Raw genomic sequence first — 23,907 nt, 5'->3', positions numbered from 1 at the left:
ATGTTTCTTTCCCTAATTACAAATGCTCCAGAATTTTACTTCTATAGAGTTTCTTATTTTGCTTATAAAACTTATTTAACTAACATGTCTTGCATGAGACAAATCCCATCCTTGTACAATAATTTACAAACTATATGCATTTCCAACTTTTGCCTTAGTAGCTATACAATTCAAGAAACATTGAGTCTTGAGAATTAATTCAACGTGTTCTAAAGGCACATCAAAATGTCAAACTCTCTGAGAGCAAAGAATGGAACTTCGTTTGGACAGCTGTTTCCTTCACCCTGCTTACACGTAGGGAATTATCACATCTTGTTTCTCTATTCTCAGTGTACAAATTCAATTTGCCATTTCTTTCCATTTCTACAGTCACTGCTTTAGTCCAAGCCCTTGTCACAGTATTCTTGGATTATTATACTAGTTTCCCAACTGATCCTCCTTCCTTCAGTTTTCTTCACTCCAACTCATTCCATACTCAGTTTCCAGTAAAATCTTCCCCAGACATTTTCTGTCACAAAACTCCTGGCTCCAACGTGGCTCCCTATTCACAATCCTCCTCACTCCACCTTCAGATCTTTCAACAACCCAAGTTATTGACAGCTCATTTGCCTAATGTAGCCAAGGCAAGAATGAAAAAAATAACTCTTGGGCTAATCTCCTCAAATGCTCATCTCATATAAAGCCTATCTTAATGGGACATGGGTTCTTTCCACAAGTAAACAATAACTGAGTCAGCGAGTAGAGAATTAGATGGCATATCTATCCAACTAATTATAGATTTTTCTTCTCTACTCAACTCCATGGATGAGCCAGAGAAATCCAGAGCAGCCTAGGGAGGAGAAATTAAAACGATAAAATAGTAAAAATTGCCAGCTGGGTTAAAATGGAAGTTTCCATTTCTCTTTCCCCATGGCAGCAGCATAAAAACTAATCATGCTTTATTCTTAAGGAGAGTTTATGCCTCTAAAGAATGGAGGAGATGCCCAATAGTTTATATCAGATGCTTATTCTTGAGAGCCATAAAGATGCATATAGTGTCAAAGTCATAAGTGTGGGTGGCAAGTTAAGAAACAGAGGTAATTATCACAAGGCATTTTGATTTCTAGTCCAAATTTAAATTTTGCAATAACCAAAGGACATACAAGGGAAATGAGAATCCAAGAATTACCTCTCAGTCCTTACTTCGGAAGAGCTTGTGATTCTCCTGACGCCGAACTTTGTCCCATTTCCTTGGGTTTCTGCAATGGCACCACCCACCAATAGTCTCCAAACCATGTCATGATATTTGCTACATGTCTCCTTTTCTTTCTCTATATCCAAACTGTCACCCAGTCCTTTCAGTTTTCTTTGTCAGGTGTCCTAGATTTCCTTGGATTTTCCATGTCTAGTACTACCATTCCAATAGACAATCTCATGTCTTGATTACTCCTACAGGGTACCTAACTTATTTTTCTATTCTCAGTTTCTTCTCTTTCTGTCACCTTGCTCTGCATCATGGATCTCTAAATTTTGTAAGAAGTTTACAGTCTGGTTGGGGGAACAGGTTTAATTCAACAAGCATCGGCAGCTCCTAGACATGAATCAGTTAGATATCACTTCCCTAGTACAGCTCTTTATCACCTCGTGCCTGGACTATTGCAATAGTGACACTTTGCCTGTACCTTGCCCATTACCTTATATTGACTTCTAACTGATTCATGACTAGTAGTTGTCAATGCTTGTTGAATTAAATGTTTCTCCCAACTAGACTATGAACTTCTTACAAAATTCAGAGATCCAGAATGACACATTCATTTTAGATATGGTCAATGTGGGATTTTGTTTTGCTTGACTCTATATATTTGTTATAAGGGTTTTCTTTTTCTTTTTCTTTTTCTTTTTCGTTCAGTTGGTGGTAGGCAGGAGAGTATAAATGATTGTTAAATAAAAAAATATTTAAATAAAAAAGTTTAGAGAGCAAATAATATGCTTCTCTTGTATCTTCTCCTTGCAAAATGCTGGTTTACATAATAAGCATTTGACCAATCAAACATTTTAAATGAAATAATAGTTGATTAATCAATTGAACTTAGATTTGGAATATATGAATTTGGTCAAAATGCAGTAGACACTAAGGTCAAAATTTGATGACCATGGTCTTACTCATATGTACTTCAGAGGGTATCATCAATTTTTCTCCTAAAACGGCCAGCAATTCCTGAACTATTTCCTAATTCCAAGATAGCAATTGCATGGACATTTTCCAAAAAGTGTATTACTTTTCTGATATAGATAAATATTCCCTGAGAACTGAAATGAAATATCCCCCCAAATTAATTTCATCTGTAACTTCAGTCATTACAAATTATGCCACAAATCCACTACACTCCACGATCAGTTATTAAATCCCCACAGAAAGCTTTAGTATCTAGCCAAGTTTAAAACTTTAATTAATTTTTATTTTCTAAAAAGATGCTACACAATTTAGATACTAGCCAGCTGTCCTAAGCTATGTACAATTGGATCTGGGAAATATTACAACTTTATCTTTTCATTTAAAAATTATTTCATAGTACTTTAAAGAATTAGTTTTGTTTTTTTTTTAAAGTTATTCAAAAGTAAAATAAACATCCTAATTTTGACACAGCTTGCTAAAAGATTCAATATTATGGAGCATGGAAACTTTTGTGTGCAGAAATATGTGAAATAAATTATTCATGTGCTGATAATTAAGACAAGATTATAAATTTAGACATGAAAGGGACTTCAGAGATCAATGAGTTCAATCCCTTACTTTTTAGAGGAAAAGCCTTAGGCTTGGAAGGGACTTTGCATAGGTTCACCAAGGCAATGAATGGCAGAGCCTGGGTTGAAATCTCCACATTGCCTGACTCTTACCATGGCACCAAACTGCCTCTCTACTACCTTTGCTCTCACATTAGTGAAATTTTTCTTCCTCAGACTTTACACAACACTTCACTGCTCCCATCATATTCTATTGCTTCATAGTCTTACATGTTTACACCCATGCTATATTCCCTCTATTAGATTATAAGCTCTCTGAGAGCAGTTGCCATGATTTGTTTTTTTGTATCTCACCCAGTACTTTGGCATTGTATATAATAGATGTAAATAAATTCAACACATTCAATCCAGCAAACTTTTATTAAATACCTATTGTATTCAAAACACTGTGCTAGATCCTAAGAAAATTCCATTCATTTCGATAAATGGGGAGATACAAAATCCAGACGGTCCATGCTCATGGAGCATATGGTCTAGGAAAGGCATAAGAGAGACAGGACCATCATATATGACATATATGATACATAATAAGTATATTAGAGTAGTACAAAACATTGTCATATGAGGTTTCAGGGGTGGGTCATAAAAAAGTTGGTGAATGAATGAATAAACGGATGGATGGCATTTTCAAGATGACATAGGAATAAATAAAAATGGTAGGTAATCCAGTATTTCATTAATAATGAGCAGGAAAATGGTCAGGCCTCTAGAGGGAAGGAAGCGGAAGCACTTTGTTTTTCTCAACTCTCTCTTTGCCTTTTCAGTGTAAGACTGGTTTCCATTTCAAAGGCTGTAGCCCTTACTATCTGCGGCCTTACTTTCATATCTTTGCTGTGCTTCCCTCTCTTCATTCTAGCCTTTCTATCTGGTCTTCACGGGCTATCCTTGGTCTTCCTCTGGTCATCTTTCCCTCTGCGGGGGAGGAATGGGAGGAAACATCAATGATTATCTGCAGATGTGCTATCATAGCTTTGTAGAACCAAAATCTATACAGAGTGATCTTTGACATCAATCACAGTCCCAATCAGAACCCTAAGACCCAAATTGGGCAGAGTGTTTTCATCTCAGGATTCCCAAACCTACTTTTGGGAGTAGAAAGCTTCAGATTCAGAACATAAGAAAAAAAAATCACATAAACTGATTTACTGGGTGTAGATTCATTCATTAAAAGAGGCTTTCTTATTTAGATATTCTCTAGTCTCTTACGAAGTCATCACCTCTTTTCAGGACTTACTTTAAGGAGTTCCTAGATCCCTTAAAGAATAATAAGAAGCATAAATCTTTTCTAACATATTTTGAAATTTATTTTTGGTAGCATAATGTACACAAGTGTAGACTCATGGGGTCTCTTAATTGGAAAGAGAATTTAGAGACAATTTAATGCAACATCTAGTGCAAGCCTGAATCCCCTCCATACAATTCCAAACAGGTACAGTGAATGGGAATTGATTAACTAAAAGAAAACAACTTCCTCCTGTTAAGCAATGGCTGGAACTGGGATTTTTATCCTAGCACCACAGGGAAGAACAGGATTAGCCATTTTTGATTGTTCTTCTTGATATGAGATGCTTAAAAATGGAGTTTAGACACTAGATTCAATCACATCAAGCCTACAGTTGTCAAAACTCTCTATTTGAGTGGCTCTATCTCCAAGCAAACCTACCAGTTAAGCAATTTCCTTCTCACTTCTGAAGATGACAGTGGGGGGGAAGAAATAGGAGCAGACTAGGGATAGGACACCCTTTTCCTAAAGCAATACTCAGTGAAGCCAGGGAAGAATCAAATACTATCAATAAAGAAAAGTCAAAGGCTCTATGTGCTTCTAAAACATAGCTGCCTCCCAATGCTTTTTTTGTATTTCTTAAAACATTCTCCCCTTCCTCTATTACATTTCAAATTCACATTGAACTTACTATAGTAGAAAAATAAGTTCTGCTTTTCAAATGTTCTAAACAGGGAGGGGTTCATTGGAATTATTATTTTCCTTACTTAAAATTTAGAGGAAAATTTTAGGATTCATCCATGGAAACATCCACAGTTTTAATGAATAGCACTTCATCTGTTGTAGTACTCCAGAAAATGCTTTGAGCCAGATGTTTCAGGCTCATGATTTCATAGAGATAACACAATTTTAATAAACTCTGAATAAAGGTGATATTACTAAACTTTGTGATCATTTGAAATAGCTCATATTAATCTGTGAGGAATAGCTTCTGAATATTTTACTTTCTTTTAAAATTCTTCTTTGAGTAGAGAATTGCAAATTAAATATAAATTTAAAAACTGAGATGATGATAGGATTATTCAGGACTCTGATTATGAAAGGATGTCCTTGGGTGTTATGCAGACATTATTGATTAAACTGTTATGAGTATATGGGGGAACACAATTTTTTAAATTCTTAATGCTTTTAACTTTATAAATTGAAAGTGGAAAAAAAATACTTGAAGAAAGGGAAAAGGGCAAGATAGAAAACAAACACATTTGTTTTTCTAGTTTATGTCAAGGAATCAGTTACTTCCAATGCCAGGGTTAATTATTGGCCAATGTTGGTGAAGGTTGTCTCTAGTGCCTTCCAGTATCTGCCTTTAGGGCCCCTCATCCTTTTTCCTAGTACCTCTGGCTACCAATGGAGTCCTGTAAAGACTGGTAGCTATAGGGACAGAAGGAAAGGAGTTCTGGAAGCAGGAGAAGTTGGGATTTGGGATCATCTCAGTATAATAATGTTTAATTTCCAATCTACTTTTCTCTTAAGCACAAATCAATGAAAAATGTGGACCCATATGATAATTTATTTAGGACTGGAAAGGACTTTAGAAATCATTTGAACCAGTCCTCTTATTTAACATTGAAGAGGACTGTCTTGTTCATAGTCAAAACAAGTCACATGAAAGTGGATGATTTTTATTTTGTAAAAGATTTCTTTCATTTATAAAAGGCTTCTCCAGAGGATTTATAAATATCTTTTCAGGAAAACATCTATTCTCTACAATGAGGCACATCTGTACTACAGACCTTCTTAGAAGGCCCCAAAATTCTCATAAAGCCTGAAAGAGGCTATTTAGTAATGCATCTGGAAGGGGAAGATGACAGGGATATGTTGGGAAAGGAAAATGGTATAAGAATAAAAGATATCAAATTTTAAAAATGATATACTGACTGTTTCATCCCTCTTCAGGAATCTGGAATGGAACAGATATTCTTTGGCATTTTATGAGTTAGGCAATATTATTCTACTTTAGAGGTTAAAAGGTTCTTAATGAGAACCTTAGTTCAGACTCTTTTAGTAACTTTTTACTATATTGATGGCAGGCTTGGTGAGGATTAGGGTCAGAAAACAGAGAAAGATAGGGAAAAAGTAAGGAGGAGCATCCCTATGTCCCATGTCCCATGACTTCCCTTCTCTCCTCTATCATCTAGCCATTATAATCCTCCCAAAGGAATTAGCTACTAAGGTTTAAGACTGCTTTCCTCATTGTTATTAAAATTTTTATGACAATAGTAATAAATAAATCTCATGGATTGTAAAAGGCTCTCAAATCTATTATCATGTATCTTCCCAGCAGCCCTATAAGGTAGGTATTATCGTCGTTTTATAGATGAAACTGAGGCTCAGAGAGAGGAAATGAGTTACTCAGCTAGTAAATGACAGAAGTAGGAATAAGTCCTGGATCTTCTGACTCCAATACTGGTCTGTTTTCATTAAACTTTATAGATTTTCCCATGCTTATATGAGACTCTTGAAAACTAGAGACTATATCTTTAATATTGACATCCAGGTATGGCTCTAGAAGGTACCATTGAGGAGATATTTTGAGCAAGGGAGCTTTCTTGGGACACCTAAAATCATATTACCCTCTGATTTTGGCACAACCACCTATTCTTAAGCCTATCCCTACCTATATGCATTCCAGGAGTTGATACTGGAGTATCTTTACCTAGGACAAGCTGATTCTAGGGGAATGGATCCCAGGTCTACTGTTGCCAACCCCAATGCATAAGTCATAGGATTTAGAAATGTTTCTCTCAAAACCATTCCCATGGAGTCAATGGGGCTAACGGTCCTTGCAAAAAATCCCATACTTGCTCTACCAAGGTCACAGAGTCAGCAATACCCCCACCCACAGTACTTTTAAAAGGTCCTTGAGATTCTACCCAGAGTCACAGAGTCTTGGAAGTTGTAACAAACCTTGTCCTATTCTTCACCTGAAGAAGCAAATAGCCAATTTATCTTCTGGAGTCATTACAAGTGTTATCTTTAAAAATAATGCATGTTAAAACATCCTAAAATAATTACAAAAATTAGATTTATTACCTGAAGTATTAAACTCTCTGGCCAATTATGTATCTGTAAATTGAAAATTTGTCCAAAATGAACTCGGAAGTCCATGCCTATTTGACGACTGACTGTCCTTGAAACTTCTTTGTTGTTGAAAAGGACTTTTAAAAATACCGAACGCTTCCTTACGTCTTCTCTTCTCAAGATCTCTGCCCTAGGAAATTACAAAAATAAAATCACATTTTCATGCAGCCTTAGTGCAAATTTTGATAAAGAATAGAAGGAACATCTACCAAATGTACAACTAAGCTGCCCAAACTAAAAACAAAAGTATTATCTTACAGAAAAAAAGGCAAGTTCTGGCAGTTTGGGGGCACGTCTACAATCACTATCGACCAAAAGAGCAGATGACCATGCCTCGCAGAGACTGGTATAGTATGATATTCTAATACAGAAGTAGAAACTGACAAAGTTAAAACTTTGCATCAAAAGAACACATAAATTTTAATGAGCTTTGGTGTGTCACTGGTCTCCAACCTCTTTACTCCTTCCAGCAGGTGTTGCAAACCATGTCATAGATGGAGCATTGTATTTGTGAGAAGCTTCTAGGAATGCATTGCCTATATATCAAACAAGGGTATTCAAAATATAGACTCAGTGAGAGAATTTCGCATTTTGGCAGTACTTTTCACTCACAAATAATCTAGTATATTGTAGCATACAACAAAGTCATCTCATATTGGACCAGATTTTGCTGGTCATAAATAAGGCATTTTAGAAATTACATAAGTATTTTCAGACCATAAGAGACCCCTTAGTAGACCTTTCTTGTCTTCTAGGGTACAATTTAATATACTTACGATATGGAAGGTCAGTAACAAAGCCTCTAATATGTGCAAGACACTATGGTAGGCTTTGTGGATACAAAGACAAAAAAAAAGTCCTGCCCTATGTAGCTTATATTTTATTATAATGTCAATTAATTTCTGTCACCTTGGATGATTTTGTACCTCTTCTAGGAACACATTAATTTCTACCTTAGATTTTGATTATCTGTGAACCTGTCTTGCCAACTTTATATATTGTAAGCCCATCTTCTCACAACATAGTACCTTGCTTATAGTAAGTGCTTAATAAATATTTATTAATCAAATGCTTACTATACAATAATCCAGGAGAGTAGCAAGTATAAATGTGAGTGGTAAAAATCTTTCATATAAATGTAAAGATAAAAAAAGGGAAAAACAAAAATAGCTGGCTGTAGTTTCACTATATACATTTGTGATGCTATCCTCAAAAAACAGCTATTGGCTCAGGGCTGTCACTGAAGAAGAGTGTTGACAAAGGGGGGAAAAGCCCCACCCAAATCATGAAATCAAGGTCCAAATCAGGTCTAAGATTTACAGAGACTCAGTTTTAAAGTTTTTCATGCCCTTACCCAGACACATCTCCACTCCAAATGTTCATTTGGACCATTTGTGCCCAACCTGTGGTAGAGCCTTCCAAACTCATATTGGTCTGATCAGCTGCAGTTGGGCACACTGTATCTTGACCCCAACATAGTGATGCCATTTTGGTTCTCTTTGAGAACGAGTAACAACAACCAGCCCAGACATATTCAATTTCTGCTGCAGTTTAATTAACATATTAATGAGCATTTAACACCAACTGTTAAGAAAGTGTCACCCCCAAATTCTAGTGGATTTAGTTGGGTAGGAAATAAGAAAAGTCACATAAAGGTCTGATGAACAATTTACTCCCCAGTTATCCCATGCAGTGAACTGAAGTCCTTTATGGAGGCAGCCCCCTGTCCTGCTTCACTGATCACTTGGGTAAAGGAAAAAGATGGTGGCTGCTTTTGGTTTGGCTTAATTTAGGATGAATAGCCCAAATCTTGGTATGGCAATGGGAACATTCAATGAGACAGCCTGAGACAGGAAAAAAACAAAAACAAATAAACAAAAAAACTCTGCAAGCCTCTTAAAGCAAGACTCTTAAAGATGGACAATTGGAGTCCACCTTTTCCCTTAAAAAACCCCAAAATATATAGTCCAGGGGTGAGGAACCTACAGCCTCGAGGCAACATGTGGTCCCCTGGGTTCTCAAGTGCGGCCTTTTGATTGAATCTAAACTTCACAGAACAAATCCCCTTCATAAAAGGATTTGTTCTGTAAAACTTGGACTCACTCAAAAGACTGCACCCAAGGACTTAGAAGGCCATATGTGATCTTGAGGTTGCAGGTTTCCCATCCCTGGTATAGTCCTGTGAATGTTGTTGTTTGAAGAGGTTATTTAAAAAATACATTATGTGTAGCTCAAAAGTGTTTAACTGCTAACCAGAGCTTATTTGTTTATATGTAGGATTCAGAAACAAATAATATTAAAAAACTCGTTATGAAAGGGAAGAAGCTCACTAGAGAGCAAATTGAAAAGCAAATGAACATTTCAGTGTGAATAAATAAATAAATAAATAAATAATCCACTAGTGTGCTACTTAAAGACCAAAATGATCCATGAGGCTCCTAAGAGATCATTTCTCCTGTGAGATAACTAACGTATCTGAATTACAACTGTATTTTTTGATGACACAACTTCATAGTTATATAAATACTCCTTGGATGCAAGAAAAGTACCCTTCCAGATTGTAAGCTCTCTGACAGAAATGGGAAAACAACAGCAACAGCCAGGATAACCTTTTTCCAGGGCATACACACATAAATCCCCAACCAGACTTGTAATTTCATTTATGTGGAAACTCCCAGTGAGGACATCCTCCCTACCAGTGGAGAGCAGAAACTTTTATGCAACTTAGAGTCTTAGAAAGTTGTTTGTGACCCAAGAGATTAAAGGACTGACCTAGAGGCAGAACATGTCAGAAACTGGACCTAAAATCAGGTCACCCTGCCTCTGATGTTGGTTCTCCATTTACTGTGCCATACTGTTTCTCATATGTGTGTATGTAAATGTGCATATATGTCTATAAATTATTACGAGTTTATGTAATTATTTTCAGGCCCCCACTAAAGTCCTGCTCCAATGCGCCATCAGTGGGGGTGAGGGTGGGGAAGCTGGCTCTGTACTTTTGAAGGTGATAAGGTGATGTCAGTGGAGCACATGTTCAGGGATGTCCTACAAAGTTAGAAAGACATTGAGTATTGGTCTAGTTTGTTGTCTGAGGACCAGTCCAACTAAATAGAAAGGCTAAAGGTTGATCACCAGATCAAGAAGTTTTTTTTTTGTTTCGTTTTGTCTTAGGCAATTGGAGTTAAGTGACTTGCCCAGGGTCACACAGCTAGTGAGTGTCAAGTGTTTGGTCTGAGGCTGGATCTGAACTCAGGTCCTCCTGACTTCAGGGCTGATGCTCTATCCACTGTGCCACCTAGCTGCCCCTCAAGAGTTTTTTTTTTTAACCAAAACAATTTATGAACAACCATTATTAAAGTAGAGAAGACTTGCAATCTGCATTGTTGAAAGGAGTATATCAATGGTCTTGAGAATATGTCTTTCATTGTGTGTACTTAAATATGGTCACCTAGGTGGTGCAGTGGACAAAGTATCAGGACCAGAGTCAGGAAGACTACTCTTACTTAGTTAAAATCTGGCCTTAGGCATTTCCTAGCTGTGTGATCCTGGGTAAGTTACTCAACCCTGTGTGCCTCAGTTTTCTTATCTATCAAATGAACTGGAGAAGAAAATGGCAAACCACTCTAGCCTTTGCCAAGAAAACCCCAAATGGGGTTACAAAGAGTTGTGCATGACTGAAAAATGACTGATCAACAACATAAATAAATGAATAGAAAGATTTGTGTTTATCTCACTATCTCCTTTTAACAGATCTTATTTTAGGGATGTAGTTTATATTTAGACCAATGTGGTATATAGCCACAGTATTTGTATCCATGGGTAGGTAAAAAGTTACAAACGAGGAAAGCTGTGGATCAAAGATTCCTTTAAAGTTTGAGAACCATCTTACCTTGGACAGAGCTCATTGGGTGTCACACTTCCAGCCAGGCTCAGCTCAGGGACTAAAATAGGCTCTCCAGGTTTCCTCCTGTTGTGTGAGGCTTTCTCTCTAACCTGTTGCTCTATTGTAGACCTATCAACAGGTTCTGGAGGAGTGGGTTTTACAGGTTCCTCATCATATTCTGACTCCTCAGTTCCCTCATCTTGTTCTTCTTTTGACTTCTTTTTCTTTTTCTTGATCCTCTACACAAAAGAAAGTAAGGTTACAAAGCTTTCATCCTTGTATCTTACTATCACATTGCATTCCACTCTGGAACTACCCACACTCTTCGTGGATCTAGCACTGGGCAAGGCAAAAAGTATGCAAACTAAGATGTAAAGAAGTATATGTCATGATCCGGCCCTCAAGGAGCTTACATTTTATTCTAACAATGTAAAGGAAATATAAGACTAAATATAATTAAGCACAAATATGTATACTTTACAACATGATAATTATATATAAATATGCAATATATTGTGTAAATACAATATATGTACATAACATGTAATATTGTGCATATATATAACATAAATGCATATAATATATAACAAAGTTTGTATGAATATATGATTACATATAAAATATATATCAGAGATTATGTATTCATGTGAATATATCATATATAATATATAAGTATACATAATACATTTGTACAAATGTATCATATGTAAATATATGATAAATATATGTGAATATAAATACATATTTATATAACACATAATATAACATATATATATAAGACATGTAACATATTTTGTACTTACTTATATTTAGTGTCATATTTCCATATTATATATGAGCCAAGGGAATTCAGCAAGGGAAAGAGTTAGAAAGAAAGGAGGTGCAAACTGTACCTCTCATTTGCTGAATAGGAATTTAATGCCTAAATTGTATGAGCCTGTTTATAATCATTTCACTTATGTAGAAATTCTGTATTTCTTATGCTTTATTTGTGGTCATTTCAAGTTGTCTTTGCAGTAGTAAGGATAGTTTATGCTGATACATACACATTATGTTACACAGTTCCCCTTGTGACTAATGGTATGTATGTGAAAAATGGCTAGATGTGATTAGATTATTTTTGACTGTGGCTAAGGAAAAGAGTAAAGCTAATAGGTCCCTGTGGGGATTGAAGCTGTGAGCTTGTCCTCTCTGTCATAGTGTTCTATCCAACTGTGTTAACTGTCCACAGACAAGTGTATTTTACTAGAGATGAGCTCAAGATGGCACTATTGTCCTCATTACCAGTTCTATAACTATGGTGTTTGAGATTCAGATTCTAGTAACACCGGGAAGCAGGGGCTCTAGGTCAGAAAACATATCTAGGTATTCATAGGGCACTGATAGTCGGGGAGAATTCTTGAGAACAGAGCTTTTCTTAGTGTTGCTTACTTAGCACCAATAGCTAAATCAAGGCTTTTGCTTTTATAGCATACATTCCTTCTTTTTTGTCTGTTCTTTCTAGATTCCAACCTTAAGGGCCATGTTTTCAGCATCATCATTCTGTGGAGATTCCTTGAGAACAATACTATTAATTCATTCGTTCACTCACTCACTCATTCATTCAAAACAGGTACTGAAGCAACACTGCTGATGGAAATATGGAGCCCTTTAGTTGCAAGAACATTATATTCCTGGCAGCAGATGCCAAGAAGCCCCCAAAGATCAATAGTGGAACAGACTATAGGGAAAGGGCTCTGTAGGCAGTAGTATCCAGCAAATATATACTACCTGGGACTACCTTTAAACACAATATTTATTTTCATCCTCCTTCTATATTAAGAGCTAATCATTTTTAAAACATGGGTAAGGAGAACTGAGGCTAAAGGTTTCTGTATACAAACCTTACCCCACAGTCTTCATCTAATGATTTTTAATTAAATTGATGGCAGGTTTAGTGAGGTTTATGGTCAGAAGTTAGGGATATAGAAAAGATGACAGATACAAGTTCCTTGGAGCAGGGGCTGCGTCATTTTTATCTTCACATTCCCAGTGCCTAGTATGGTACCTTTAACATGGTAGTCAGTCAGTCAACAACAATAATAATAGCTAGCATTTATATAGTGTGTCTTATGTACCGGGCACTGGGCTAAGCACTTTACAGATATTATTTCATTTGATCTTTGCAGCAACCCTCGGAGGTAGGTGCGATTATTATGCTCTATCTGCAGTTGAGGAAACTGAAGTAGATAGATGTTAAGTGACTTGCCCAGGGTCACACAGCTAGGAGATCTCTGAGGCTGAATTTGAACTCAGGTCTTCCTAACTCCAAGCCCAGCACTCTATCCACTGCATCACCTAGCAGCCCAAACATTTATTAGGCATTTACTAAATGCAAGGAACTGTGCTAATCACTAGGGATATCAAAAAGGGGCAAAACAGGGTCCCTTCCCCCAAGGAACTCACATTTTAATGGAGGAGAAACACAGATAATTATATGCATAGAAGATATATACAATGGAAATGCAAAGTAGTCTCGGAGAGAAGGCACTGAAGCTGGAGGGTGGGATGGGGAGGACCAATAATGGTTTCCTGCAGAAGGTGGAATTTGAGCAGATTCTTGAAGGAAGCCAATGAGGAGGGAAAGCATTTTAAACATGGGGAACAGCCAGTGCAAAGTCATGGAAATAGGAGATGGAGTGAAGGCCAATGTTGCTGGGAAATAAAAAATGTGAGAAGACTGAAAAAGCAGCAGAATGTCAGTTTGTGAAGGGCTTAAAATGCTAAAGGATTTTGGGACGAGAGAAGGCCCACATTGGCCAAGTCTGCTTACCATTTCGCTTACCATAAAACCTCACACTCCACACTGCCAAAGGTCAGCCATGTTCAAAGTTGAAACCGTTCTACATACCTGTGCTTTCTTCCAGGCTTTCCATTTTTGGTACTCGATTCTATATTCTTCCATCTTCTTTTCATACTCTTCCATGTGCTCTTCTAATAACTCATTTGTTTCTGCTTGAATTTCTGTTTCAAATGCCTTTTCGTCTGTTTTCCAGTCGACTTCTTCCCTTTAAAATAATTTATTGCATTTATATTTTCCCTCAAAAAGTCACTTAAAGTGGGTAAAGTACATTTAGTACTTTAAAAATAGAGGGGCAGCTGGGTGGTGCAGTGGATAGAGCAATGGCCCTAGAGACAGGAGAACCTAAGTTCAAATCTGGCCTCTGACACTTACTAGCTGTGTGACCTCAACAAATCACTTAACCCCAGTTCCCTCCCCCTCCACTGCCAATGGTATTAATTCAAGCCACAAAGACTGCACTTAATGATATTAGTTTTTTTATTAGTATGATAAATCACTTCAAAACTCTTGAAAACTATGTGTTTGAACTTACCTGTACAACCTATGTGAAATTTCATTACGATAGTGTTAAAATTTGCAGTGCTGTTCTAAGATCAGACCATACCAACTGTATTATTGTAGGGGCCATACATTCCAAATGACTCACACCAGCTCTTGCTTTATTTTCCTTAATGCAAATCTAGATGCTAAGTTCTACCATACTAGAAGCTCCTCTATTCAGATTGGGCAAACTTTTTAGGTACCAAGAGCTGTTAAACCCTGGCAAACTTATAAGGACACCTAGCTCTACTTAACATTTATTAGATATATATTTACTACTTCAGGGTTTCAGGTTTAGATTTAATACATCACTATTTAGGTGCACTAAATGTAACCAGAACTCTTTACACATTCACCCTAATGTACCAGATTTGGTGGATTAGAGTAAACAAATGCTATTTAGTTATGAAGACAAAAAAGAGAAATGTACACTGGTGTTAATTATTAATTAAAAAATTAAGCATTTCTTAAACAGTTGTGAATATTTCTCATTACTGAAATATACTATATCTAAGATGACATGGAAAACATGAGTAAAACAGAAAAATTGCAGAGAAAGCTGTCACTTAGTCAACTAGCATTTATTAAACCTGTGTGCTGGTTACTGCACTAAGTGGTGGGGAATAAAAAGAAAGGGGAAAATGAACAATCCCTTCTCTCAGGAGCTCACAGACTTAGGGACAGTTAGCTAGACAGAGCTCCTCAATGGGATTAAACATAGCTAAGTGGTGGGAACTCCTCTCTTTCCCTTGGTTTCTTGTCCTCCCCTGGGAAGGTACCACCCAGAACCTATCAGGGCTGTTTCATTGCTTTTACAGCTTGGATGAGATGGGATCACCAAAACTTTTCATTCATTCAAAACTCAGGCAAAAAAGGGAAATCCCCCAAATCCTGGGCTAACGCTCTGCTGAGGGCTGCACAGAGTTTTTGTTTGAAAAAACCTGAAAAATATCTTATGATATTTCTTCCTCATGTTGTGATGTCCAAGTAGAGCATAACATTTTTCCTTTTAATTTTTTCACAAGTATATCTGAGAAAAAAAAAACAAAGGCATCAGTGTTCCAAGGCAAAAAATCAATATGGCATTATTGTATCTTTCTGAGTCTCCATTTCCTCATCTATAAAATGGAGTTAATCATATTTGCTCTACCTATCTCACACGAAGTAAGGAAAATTCTTTGTGAATGTTAATGTCCTATATAAATGTGAGATAGTATTACTATTATATATCTAAATTTTTCACTCTTCCTATGAATTTTCTGATACATAATTAATTTAAGTGGGATAGTATGCTACAAAAAAAAAGAGTCTCAGAGCTGGAAGGGGCCTCAAAGGTTAGCTAGTCTAACACATACATACCTGACTAAGAATTCTTACAGTGTCTCTAATGTACAGCCTGGAAGGGAAAAGAAAACCAGAGACTTTCTTGACATTACTTTGAAAAGGTTTAACCATCAATGACCATTCTCTGAAGCATATATAAAAATAGTTCCTGGCCTGTTAAGAAGTGTATGTGTGATTAGAACATACTTTCTCAAAAATAGTTTTATGGGTGTGTTGGTAAACTTCTGAAAGTCTCGAAGGGATTTCATTTCTTTCCAAACTTTTATGATGGTCTTAAGCAATATTCGATCTTTTTCTTCTTCAGCATCACGTAACCTCCGCGTTTGCCTACAAAATATATAGCATATGCGTGTATGAAAAATTATCTTGGTGTAAATAAGCCCCCAGGCTAAAAAACTGATAAGAATAGGAGCCAAATGAACTGTTCTTCCATTGGACAATTATTTCAAATCATGAGGATAACTAGTAAATAATCCAGATTTGAAGAGGGCTGTATTTTATTCCCTTCAGAGTACTTTTGGTTAATTTTGATGTATTGTATAACTCTTTAAGATTCTTTTTAGAGCTGTACATCATTAAAGAAACATACTTTCTTTGAAATTATATGAATAAGCTGTCAGTTGCTTTGGTGAAAAAATTTCTATGCAAGGTTGCTATTCAAACTGGTAAAATTACAGGCCCAGATCACTATAGCTACTCTTCCTTCCATAAAGATTTGCATGATGTGCTTTTTAGGGGATTAATTAGCAACCTGTAATAGCATAATATACCAAGGATGCATCATAATAGACCATTTGCTCGATAATTAGGTAGTAATCTCCTTTTTCTTGATGCAATATAAAATATCTGATCTTGCCAAATTAACTTTAAAATGTGCATTTTTTACTTTTCTCATCAACCTCAAGCTCCCCAAAGATTTCAAGGAGAGTTTTGAGCAAATGAAACATTTAATTGTTGATCTAAACAGGCAAAAAGTACAACGTTGTACTCAGTAATATAGGACAAAGGAGAAGCATAGTACAGTGGATAGAGAACCATCCATTCATCTAGGAAGAATTTGGTTCAAGTCTTGTCTCTAATACGTAATAATTATGTGACCCTGGGTAAGCCACATAACTCTCAGTGTTCTAGGCAATTCTTTAAGACTCTAAGTTGCAAAGAAGGCTCTGCTTAGTATTAATGGAGAGAGTCTTCACACCTGAGAGTTCCCTATAGCAATGAAAGCACAAGTCCAGATCTTATTCCTAATATAGGACAAGGGCTTTAATTTAGTCATTTAATTGCAGAGCATATAATCATCACAACTTAGTCTTAAAGCATATTTGAATGTTTTGAGTCAAGTGTATACAAATTAACATGAATTATTGGAAAGTAAAAGTCTCCTTTGAGTTCAGACATCTAACAACTGAAAAGCAGACCGTCCCATTGGGAATGAAATTAACAAATAGGCTAATAATCATTTGGGAGCTTGGATACTGACTGCACAGTAAGAACCATATTGCATCCAACCAACAGAGGCATAGATTACATGTGATAAAGACTTGGGAGTTTGAGTGGACTGCTGTCCTACACTATGTATTCCTTTCCTGTCAAGGTTTATGTAAAATTAAAATGAATCAAAGACCTAAATGAACATCCAGAAAAAGAGACATCTCACTTATCTGGCATCAGAAGGGAAAGAGCTGATCCATAAAAACGAAATTTCCCAATAACTTTAAGAGCCAATATTTCTTTCATTTAAACTATTTTGAGTACAAATCCTCCAAAATAGACTTCATGTTTCCCTGCTTTCTTTACCAGAGCACACAAAACATAACTTAACCTTTCCTTGATGACTCAATATCACCATTAAGAATGTCATTTGTTGTGCTGGGCTGTTATACAGTGATGACTTCAGTAACTATTGAGGTAGTTGGGTTGTTCGCTCTTATACTAAATGGCCCCCGACTGCTGTGCTCTTTGAATTCTTGTGTCTTCTAATAGTTATTGTGTCTCTTCCATTCCTACGAGGCTACTAGCTGTCACTTCTTACTGCTCTCTGTACGACTGACTCCAGCATCCCCAATACTTCTGATTTGTTGTTTCTAATTGTCTGTGGGCTAGAAAAGCAGGTAATTAAACTTGTAAGAACTTTGTCTAAAGTAAGAATAAATGCACTCTGAATAAAAGTCCAAGAAGTTTTTCTGTGAATCAAGTAAGTAAATGAAATGCAAAGTTGTTTGTTTTTTTTTTTCAGATACTCTTAAGGTCTTTTTTAAGCTCCTTTCTTGGTTCTCAGTTATGTTCCAAATAGCTCATTTGCATGAGGGGTGAACTCTTGATAAAGCAAGGTGTTTATGATATAATTACACATATTTCCCTCTCTTCCTCTACTGAAATCCTCTTCCCATGCCTACTTGTGGAGTGGAGGTAACCTTGGGCCCTCAAAGGCTTGAACAGAGTTCAAGCCCTGACGGGTCTTGACAAGTGAAAGGACATTGACCTTGGAGTCAGGAAGACTTGAGTTTGAGTCCTGCCTCAGATACTTAATTTGCTGAGTGACCCTAGGCAAGTCACTTAATCTCTCTTATCTTCACATATAAAATGGGGGTAACAACAGGCCCAGCCTCCCCAGGTTGTTTTGAAGATCAAATGAGCTATCATGTAAAATGCTTTGCAAACCTTAAAACATCATATAAATTCTAATTTAATACTACTATCATTACTATCAACACCACCTGATACAATTGTAAGTATGAGTTTGGTGATAGAATATATGTCTGTTATTCAGGACCGACTTTTCTCAGTTCAGGCAATCTCATCGCAGAATTGGCTAGACACTGATTAATGTTTAGCCACAAGAACTCTGACATCATCTACTAAGTTACACAAGGGTTTGCACTCTGCAGCCACAGAGGAAAAAATTCTAGATCCTTGAAATGCTTCTACTTTTTCTCATCCATGCCAGTATGAAGACCGGCTGTGCTTTTATGAACTCGTGTGTCATAATTAAAATGAAGAGGGCTTACAGAGGTGTAAATGGTGGTTACCTAATCTGACCAAATTTTCAAAGACTCCACTGGGATGGTTGGGGGGAAAGCAAAGAGAATTTGGTTGCTAGAGGCAGAAAAAAATTGTCTACCCAGAGTCGAAAGCTTGGAGCAATTTCCTTACCTAGATATGTACAAATGACTATGTGGATGGACATGCTTTATCACAAAATGTAAAATGTGATTTTTAAGTTTTATGTGCCATGTTTTTGCATAGGACCAATGGGCAACTATGACTAATGATATGTAAAATGACAGACACTATGATAAAAACAGAGCAAGAAGACTAGATCTATGGCTTCATTTGGCATAGGTAACTCCCGGTATGACAGATAAAGTGATTGAGAGTTTAAATGATTTACCCATTATGTGTTGAAGGTGAGACGGGAACCAAGGTCTTCTTGAATTTGAGGCCAACTCTCAGTACTCATTATTTCTATTGGCTGAGAGATTTTTTGCATTTGTAGGAAAGGTCTAGAAATCTCATACAAAAAAAAAAAAACCCAATGACCACAAATTAACATTTTACTCACCGAATTTCTGATTGATACTTGTTCATGCTTTCCTGAGCTGTGTGGCCAGAACCACGAGGTTTGGTGGAATCAGAGTGAGTGTGTACAGCATTCCTCAGAGCATTGAGCTAACAACAAATAATGCCAATTCTGAGTTATGAACATTTTTTTTGAGAGAACAATGTTATCCACAACAAGTTTGGTGACTGCTTAATGACATGAGAAAACGGAACTGAATAATGCAACATTGACAAAATTAATCTCAAATTGGGACAGCCTTGGACAAAACATGAGTCACATTTGTAAACCTGGTATGCTTCGTCAGATGATCTAATCTATTCCTAAGCCTTTCAGCAATACCTCACTAAGATGATAAGAGGGAGAAGTGTGCTTATTTTCTAATTTGTGTTCCCTCCTTGTTCTGGTACATGATAGTCTATTTAGTATCACTGACATTTTAACACGTGTACAACCATGGCAAGGAGAGTAGAGAACTTTTTGTATGTGACTTAGAAATATCAATGGTACAGTAGCCACAACAAAATATTTGTAAATCAGAGAATCACAGGGCTGAAAGAGTGTAGTGTTTTGAATATAGGAAGGATCTCATGTAAAGTATCCCAGAAAGAAGGGTAATCTGTAAAGAAATATTTTACTTAGAATTTTATCCACCTTAACTCATTAAAAAATCCAACTGAATAAAAGAGAACCAATCATAAATACCTTATCTGTAAGAAATTTTGTCTGGTTCCTCTGACGTCTTGCTAGATATTGATCATATAACTGAGCCAATTTGGCTGCTAAAACATGCTCACGGCTAAAACAGGGATGATGAGTAAATATTAATCCTGAAATATCGATGTCCAGTTGAAACTGACCCAGAGAGTCTCCAGAACCAACAACGTACTGGTTATTGGGTACAGAGTTGACTGCCTGAAAGACAGAGAGAGAGAGAGAGAGAGAGAGAGAGAGAGAGAGAGAGAGAGAGAGGGAGTTAAAGACTTTTCCAGATAATTTTTCTATGTTTTTGTCTATACTATACTACTGACAAATAAATATTTAGTTTACTTTTACACAACATATTGTGGACATGCAAGTTGGAAAATGCTTGGGTTGCCTAAGCAAATTGCTAGGTATTAGGTACCTGCCCTTAACTCTAGTTATTCTCAGGCCAAGGGATCAAATTGACAGTGTGAAGGATAGCTCTGACACGTGGCTTTACTAATACATAGATTTCATATGTAAGGCAGCTAGGTAGCATAAAGGATAGTGTGTTGGTCTTGGATTTAGGAAGACCTGAGCTCAATTCCTGCCTCAGAAACTTACTAGCTCAGCCTCAGTTTCCTCATCTGTAAAATGAGCTAGGGAAGAAAATGGCAAACCACTCCAGTATCCAAGAAAACTTCAAATGGGGTCACAAAGAGTTGGACATGACTGAAACTACTGAACAACAACAACAACAAGGAAAAGCATTACTAATATTTAAATCTGTTTTTCTTTGTCTTCAAAATGAACAGGTTTCCTGTGTGGGGTTCCAGGTCATAAGGAATGATGAAGGACCATATATCTGAAACTGGAAGGAACCTGAGGCCATCTAATCTAACCTGTTCATTAGAGATAATGCAACCTGGGACCCAGGGGATGTTACAGACCTGCCCAAGATCACACAGGCAGTAAGCATCAGAGTGGGATTGGAATTCTATGTACCATATCATGATGTCTTAGATATACTCCAAAGGTCATCTACATACCAGATAGATAAAAAATATGTATTTGTAGTAAGTTCTGCCTCTTCACCACTATTTTCCTCTTCAATGTCGGGCCATTCTCTTTTTATCTTCCTTTTCAATTCCTGGTAAATTTGAGTAAGCTTTCTCAGCAATTAAGATAACTTCTGGTTAGAAATTCAGAAACTGAATTTGACTATAAACTTATCTGGAAAGTCAGTCTATTTCCTACTATTTGGATCAAGGAATCTTAACTTTTTTTGTGTCATGGAACCCTTGGGTAGACTAGTGAAGTCTGTGGAGTACTTTTCAGAATAATGTTTAAATAATTTAAGGAAATGCTAAATTTAAGTTAGAAGTTAGTGAAAACAAAGATGTAATTTTCTTCTTGTGCAAATTTACAGACCCCTTGCTGCCCATGGATCCAGATTTAGATACATCTGGGTCCTTCTCTACTGACCATGATCTACTTCATTGGATAACCACAGCAAATCTGTAATTTTCATCCTCTGAAGGAGTTTTATTGGTTGGTAAATTGGAAAAGCAAAATGTTCTCCTGTTGGTGATGTCTGCACGACATCGATACTCTATTTCCCCTAGATATCAGTAGATATAGCTTTGGGCAATTATGTATTTAATTAACAAACTGATGTACCAACATGTGTGCTATGTGGAATGTTACAGCCATCATTTATGGCTTCAGCCCTAGACTGTCTTAAAAATAACCAAGGAAGTTGAGATGCAGTTCTAAAACCAATCTGTACATTCAGGGGCTTTCCTCATGACCAAAGAAAATATCTTATTTAGTTGAAGCATTCTATAAGCTAGACAGAACATAACTCTCTCCAGAATCAAACAGAAAGCCCCCACTGGTTCAATATTAGGAGGTGGTGTAGTAGATAAAATGCCAGGCCTGGAGTCAGGAAAGACCTGAGGTAAAATCTGCTCTCAGACACTTAATTGTGTGATCTTAGGCAAGTCATTTAATCCAGTTTACCTCAGTTTTCTCATCTGTAAAGTGAGTTGGAGAAAGAAATGGCAAACCACTCCAGTATCTTTGTCAAGAAAACCCTGAATAGTGTCACAAAGAATTGGACGCTACTGAAATGACTGAACAACAATAGTTATCCATGTTAATAACATGAACAACAACAACAAATCAAATGGTTATATCAATAGATGTGGAAATAGCTTTTGATAAGCTGTAAGACCCATTCCTGTTAAAAACACTAGAAAACACAGGATAAATCAATCTTTCCTTATAATGCTACATGGTATCTATCAAAAGGGGCATCTAGGTGGTGTAGTGGAGAGAGCCCTAGACCTGGAATCAGAAAGATCTAAGTATGGCCTCAGACATTTACTAGCTTTATGACTTTGGACAAGTCACTTAATCCTTATTTGCTTCAGTTCCATATCTGTAAAATGGGACCCACAGTATCTTTGCCAAGAAAACCTCATGGAAAAAAAAATCCATGGGGTCATGTAGAATTAGATACAATTGAACAACTGAACAACAACAACAACAACAATAATCTATCTATCTAAAACCAAGAGCCAATATTATCTATAATGGGTATAAACTAGAAGCCTTTCCAATAAGATCAGAGGTAAAATGAAGATATTGATGATTATCATTACTATTCAAAACAGTGCTAGAAATGCTATTCGTAGAAATAAGATGAATCGAAGATAGACAAAGAAGAAACAAATTATTGCTTTTTTTGCAGATAATATGATCATTTACTTAGAATACCCTAGATACTGGACTAAAAAAACTGATAATTAAAATAATTAACATCAGGAAAGTTTCAGGATATAAAATAAACTCATATAAACTGTTAACATTTCTGTATAGTATTAATGAAATCCATTAAGAAGAGATAAAAAAAGAAATTCCATTTTAAATAACTAAAGAAAATATAAATTACTTTAGAATCTACTTGCCAATACACAAACAGGAACTACATAATATAAGAGAGTGGACTAGAGAATATGTTCAATGTAAATAGGACAAGAAAAATGCACAAATGTGTATTGTTTCTAAGGGAAAAAAAACTTCAGAGATACTTCAGAAAATTTAATAGCTGCTGTGAATGAACTTAGAGTTCTGAATGCAATTTTAGTTCATAAATTCTTAGATTTAGCACCAGGAAGGACTTGAGAGATCACCTAGTCCAACTCCATTTACAGATGAGGAAACAAAGGTCCAGAAATGCAAAATTACTAATCCAAGTTCATGTGGAGTAGTAAGTGGCTTGTTGTCTTGATGTGAAAAATTAGGATGAAACCTGAAATCCAGCTCATTTTCCACTGACTTCACCCTCCTACACTCCAAAACGGATTTAACTTCAGAGTTGTTTTATCTTTTCTCTCCAAATGATTGTAGGGTTATTGCCATTAATGTTATGTGTCCCAAATAGCAATTGGTGTATGTGTTAGAATACAAAGAATGGAATTAATGAGTGGAAATAGATACAAAGGATATAAATTCATGGTTACATAACATTCTTTTTGAACATTGATTTATAAAATTATGGTGAGTATGTTGTATGTATGTTTGAGTGTGTGCACAAGTAATCCCCATATCATCCTAGACTCCAACTTGGTTCTGGAACCATTCCCTCTTCCTCTTGCCTCAAACTTTGCTGAGGATGTCAGTTGAGATTGAAATAACTAAAGTGGACCTTGGTATCCATTGGTACAACAAATTTAATACTCACATCTGTTTACATTGAGGAAAGAACACCCCAATAAAGATTCCATTTCATCTACATTCATGTTTTATGAAATTACCTTAAGGCATTCCAGGGATCACTTACTTATTAATACTTGTTATGGATGTCATATAGGCATAGTCTGGGACCCCCTTCCTATTGCTGC

General features: G+C 36.4%; 1 protein-coding gene across 5 annotated transcripts in view; it reads right to left on the bottom strand.

Moving 5' to 3' along the window:
- Nucleotides 1–23,907, bottom strand: part of CC2D2A (coiled-coil and C2 domain containing 2A) — a 163,170-nt gene that overhangs the window by 97,076 nt on the left and 42,187 nt on the right. For all 5 annotated transcript variants that reach the window (XR_003566823.1, XM_027836462.1, XM_027836460.1 and 2 more), the window contains exons 10-15: nucleotides 20,021–20,230; nucleotides 19,319–19,425; nucleotides 15,943–16,083; nucleotides 13,921–14,077; nucleotides 11,037–11,269; nucleotides 7,100–7,277 (exon numbers count right to left, since the gene is read on the bottom strand). Coding sequence is in view for 4 of the 5 variants with exons in the window: in XM_027836462.1 (XP_027692263.1) it covers nucleotides 7,100–7,277; nucleotides 11,037–11,269; nucleotides 13,921–14,077; nucleotides 15,943–16,083; nucleotides 19,319–19,425; nucleotides 20,021–20,230 (1,026 nt within the window). In the remaining variant the exon portion in view is untranslated. The remainder of the gene's footprint in view (nucleotides 1–7,099; nucleotides 7,278–11,036; nucleotides 11,270–13,920; nucleotides 14,078–15,942; nucleotides 16,084–19,318; nucleotides 19,426–20,020; nucleotides 20,231–23,907) is intronic.

The sequence above is a fragment of the Vombatus ursinus genome, unplaced genomic scaffold (assembly GCF_900497805.2).
Source record: "Vombatus ursinus unplaced genomic scaffold, bare-nosed wombat genome assembly UNPS02014818.1, whole genome shotgun sequence".
Classification (NCBI taxonomy): Eukaryota; Metazoa; Chordata; class Mammalia; order Diprotodontia; family Vombatidae; genus Vombatus; species Vombatus ursinus.
Note: the sequence above shows the minus strand (reverse complement) of the source record. Positions and strands in the feature narration are given on the sequence as shown.